General features: G+C 54.6%; 1 protein-coding gene across 1 annotated transcript; it reads right to left on the bottom strand.

The window, feature by feature from the left end:
• Positions 1-238: 238 nt before the first annotated feature.
• On the bottom strand, positions 239-2,952 carry Rasl11a (RAS like family 11 member A). Its single transcript, XM_028878029.2, has 4 exons — positions 2,689-2,952; positions 2,360-2,416; positions 2,158-2,237; positions 239-943 (listed from the first exon to the last, which is right to left on the bottom strand). The coding sequence occupies exons 1-4, from the start codon at positions 2,810-2,812 to the stop codon at positions 476-478; spliced, it is 729 nt and encodes a 242-aa protein (XP_028733862.1). The 5' UTR covers positions 2,813-2,952; the 3' UTR covers positions 239-475.
• Between the last annotated feature and the right edge of the window lie 322 nt (positions 2,953-3,274).

Below are 3,274 nucleotides of genomic sequence, written 5' to 3'. Positions count from 1 at the left end.
CCTGACCGTGAAGAACTGCCCTAATTAAGGATGTCCTGTAGCTAGTCAAACCCCTCCCCCTCCTCTGCCTTCCCCTCCCCTGCATACCTCTCTCCCCCACAGCTGACTCCCTGCACATGACCCCCTTCCGACTGCAAGACACCAATCAGAGTTCAGACTCAGGGCCAAACACTGAGCACTTCTGGGCTCTGGTGCAAGCAAGATTTCTATAAAAAGACATTCAGAAAACAAGGAATAGATTGCCATTTTGCCTTTAATGGAAAAGTGGCCAACAGTTACAGTAAAAAAAAAAAAAAAACAACTTCTAGTCAATCATTGTTTGAATTTTCAGAAATACACATCCACTTGAAAGCCAATAAGGTCATTATAAAAATAAACTCTCGATATGTTTTAAAGGGGAAAGGCCCCAGTCTTTGTGGCTGCACAAATGCTTAATAATAATAGTGATGAAAGTCGCCAGTCTGCCTGAGATGGGTCACCCCAGGGCGGAGGGGGCTTTGACTTTGGAGGACAGGGCCTGCCTGAAGCGCCTCTTCAGGTCCTGCATATTGGGGGAGCGAGGCCGGGGGATGATGGAAGCCCTCCTCCGCTCCCCACTGGGACTGTGCAGCTTGCTCACTTCTTTGCAGAGATGTTGGAACACGTCACAGACGTCTTCATAGTTTTCACTAGTGGAAATTTCCAGGAAGAGACTGCCCAGCTCATTGGCTAGCTGAAGGCCGTCGTGTGTCTGCACCTGCCGGGCATGCAGAAGGTCTCCTTTGTTGCCCACGATGACGACAGGGGCTTTTCCATCAGGGTGGACCTTCCGGATCTGCTGGTAAAGGGGCCGAATGGATTGGTAGCTCTCATAGTCCGTTATGGAATAGACCAGCAGAAATCCCTCGGCCCACTGCACGCACTTGGACAGAGAATCCACTGTTTGGCTGAGGTTGTCTTGGGCCTGAGAAAGAACAAAATGGGACCTGATCAAAGGAAGCTCAAACGTGACCCTTGAAGGAACACTGGCTGGATGGAAACATCGCTAAACGACGTTGTCAGGCTCTAACTAGCTTCTGCAAGAGGCTTTTGACAGACAAAGCCTCGGACCAATGCTCACCCTGGATTCCTTTCTGAGCTGGTCTGGACACACCTTCTAACCCCCCAGCTTGACAGGCAGTCTCCAGCGAACTCTGATGACTTGAGAATGATTACAGACCGGAATGGCTTAGTTTTCAGGGAACTAATTCATAACAAACAAAACTCTGGAAACCATCCAACATAAATATCTATTCCCAAGCCCATAAAAAATATTTTTAGCAGTCAACTTCTTGAGAATGTTACAGAAACGAATTCCTTTCTCTGCACTCTTCCACACGACCTCTCCTCCCTAGAAGGGCTGAGCAATTAATTAAGTTGCATTCCAGACTGATAGCCAAGAGGTTATCTGGTTGCAATTACTGGCTTGGAGAAACAGCCCCTAACATTTTTGGCAGCCCTGGCCAGAAAGCAGGCCCTTTTCCTCCAGAATCCAACCTACTGCTTGCTTCTTTAATGTGGTGCTGGGAATGAAACCCTGAACCTTTGAGCAATCGCTTACTAACTACTGAGCTACATCCCCCCCCCCCCCCAGCCGGCTGTTGTTTTTAAATTGCTCCTCCCCAGCCCCCCGGTCCCCCACCCTCACCTCTGCAAAGCACGACCCCACCCCCGCCGGCTGTTTTTTAAAATGCTCCTCGTCTCTGAAAGTGTTCATACCCGCCTAAGCAGCCCAGGCAATGATGGTCAGCCAGGGCTGCAGAAGAAGCTACTGTTGGGCGTGGGGGTGGGGGGCGGCTCAGCCTGTAACTCTCACACTTGGGAGGCTGAGGCATCAAAGAGTATAGTAAATCCAAGCCAGACCTGCCTGAGCTACGAAGCAAGTGATTGGCCAGCCAGGGTTACAGAGCAAGCCACAATCTTTAAAATAAGCAAAGTAGTGTTTAAGAGCGGACCAGTCCTAATCAATCATGCCTTGGAGGGCATCCAGCATCCCGACCCTCAGCTCACCCGTGACAGACCGCCGATACCTACATTGAAATGCACATTAGACGTGCTGAGACATCTCACTCGGGACCTCGAGGCAAACACCTCAAAGTTAGATGCAGCTGCACCACACACCCTCGTGACAGTCCTTACCTGGATGCCTCCCGGAGTGTCCTGGATCTGCAGGGATAGCTGGTCCCCCTCCACATAGACGAGTCTCGAATACAGTTTGCCTGTACAACGGAAGAGGAGTTTGCATTGAGTTCCCACGCTCTGACCGGCAAAAGAAAAAGGAGGGGAGAGGGGACAGACAGAATTGGAGCCCAAAAGCCAAGGAGCATGAAACCATTCTAACCTGTGTTGGGTTCGTAGTCGCCGATGAATCTCTTCGTTAAGAAGCGCACAATCATTGCTGAAAAATGAAGTAAGAACGTCAGCTGAAGAAGTAGGTCAAGGTGGTCGCCCTCACGGGAACGGCGCGCGTTCCCCCGGGTCCCCGGGACAAAGTGGCTTCCCCGCGGAATGTGACAGACGAGACCGGAGCGACCCTCAGCAGCCGCCAACCCAGTCCAGAGCTCAGGAGTGGACTGCCAGAGAAAACAGGCGGGGGTCTTCCCGCATCCCTGCGGGGCGGCGGGGGGACCCCTGCTGTCGTTGGGCGGCGCGCTCCCTTGCCCCACTCACCGCTTTTGCCCACACGACCCGCGCCTAGCACCGCCAGTTTGATGTCCTTGGGCAGGAGGTAGTCGGAGGAGGACTCGGGAATGGGAGCCAGCAGAAAGTGCCCAGACATGGTTGGCGGACGCATGGGCGCGTCCCGCGACCGCGCTGCAGGATAGCCGGCTGGACACGCGGCAACACAGGGCGCCGGGAAGCGGCGCCGCCAGCCGAGCTGTCCCGGCTCTCGGGTTTTAAAGAGCTCGGGGAGCGCGGCGGCCGCCTCTAGCGCCTCCTCTTCCCCGCCCCTTGCTGGAGTGGTGGGAGCAGCGCGCGCGCAGGGCACTGTCACCCGCGGGCGTGCGCACCGCCCGGGCTGCCTGACGCGCTCTGCTCGCCCTGTTGCGCGGGTCCCAGCCGGTGGAGTCCTGATGATGGCACCCGCCCCCGTAGCGGCCAACCTGGGCCACTAGCCTGGAGCGTGAACACGAAGGTGGAACTGGGCCACCAGAAAGGGCAAAAGCTGCAGCTGGCTGGATGTTCCTGGGACAGTGGGAAGAAGAGATCCAACGTTTGCGCCTTTGATTGTCGGAGTGCTGATGGGTGAATCTGA

Source organism: Peromyscus leucopus, chromosome 23 (assembly GCF_004664715.2).
Source record: "Peromyscus leucopus breed LL Stock chromosome 23, UCI_PerLeu_2.1, whole genome shotgun sequence".
NCBI lineage: Eukaryota > Metazoa > Chordata > Mammalia > Rodentia > Cricetidae > Peromyscus > Peromyscus leucopus.
This window is presented reverse-complemented; position numbering and strand designations above follow the sequence as displayed.

Excerpts from the sequence above, each read along its gene's own strand:
- Rasl11a (XM_028878029.2), bottom strand. The coding sequence starts at position 2,812 with ATGCGTCCGCCAACCATGTCTGGGCACTTTCTGCTGGCTCCCATTCCC. Across the intron at positions 2,417-2,688 it reads GGGTCGTGTGGGCAAAAGCG|CAATGATTGTGCGCTTCTTA; the intron begins GTGAGTGGGGCA and ends TTCATTTTTCAG. Across the intron at positions 944-2,157 it reads ACACTCCGGGAGGCATCCAG|GCCCAAGACAACCTCAGCCA; the intron begins GTAAGGACTGTC and ends GTTCTTTCTCAG.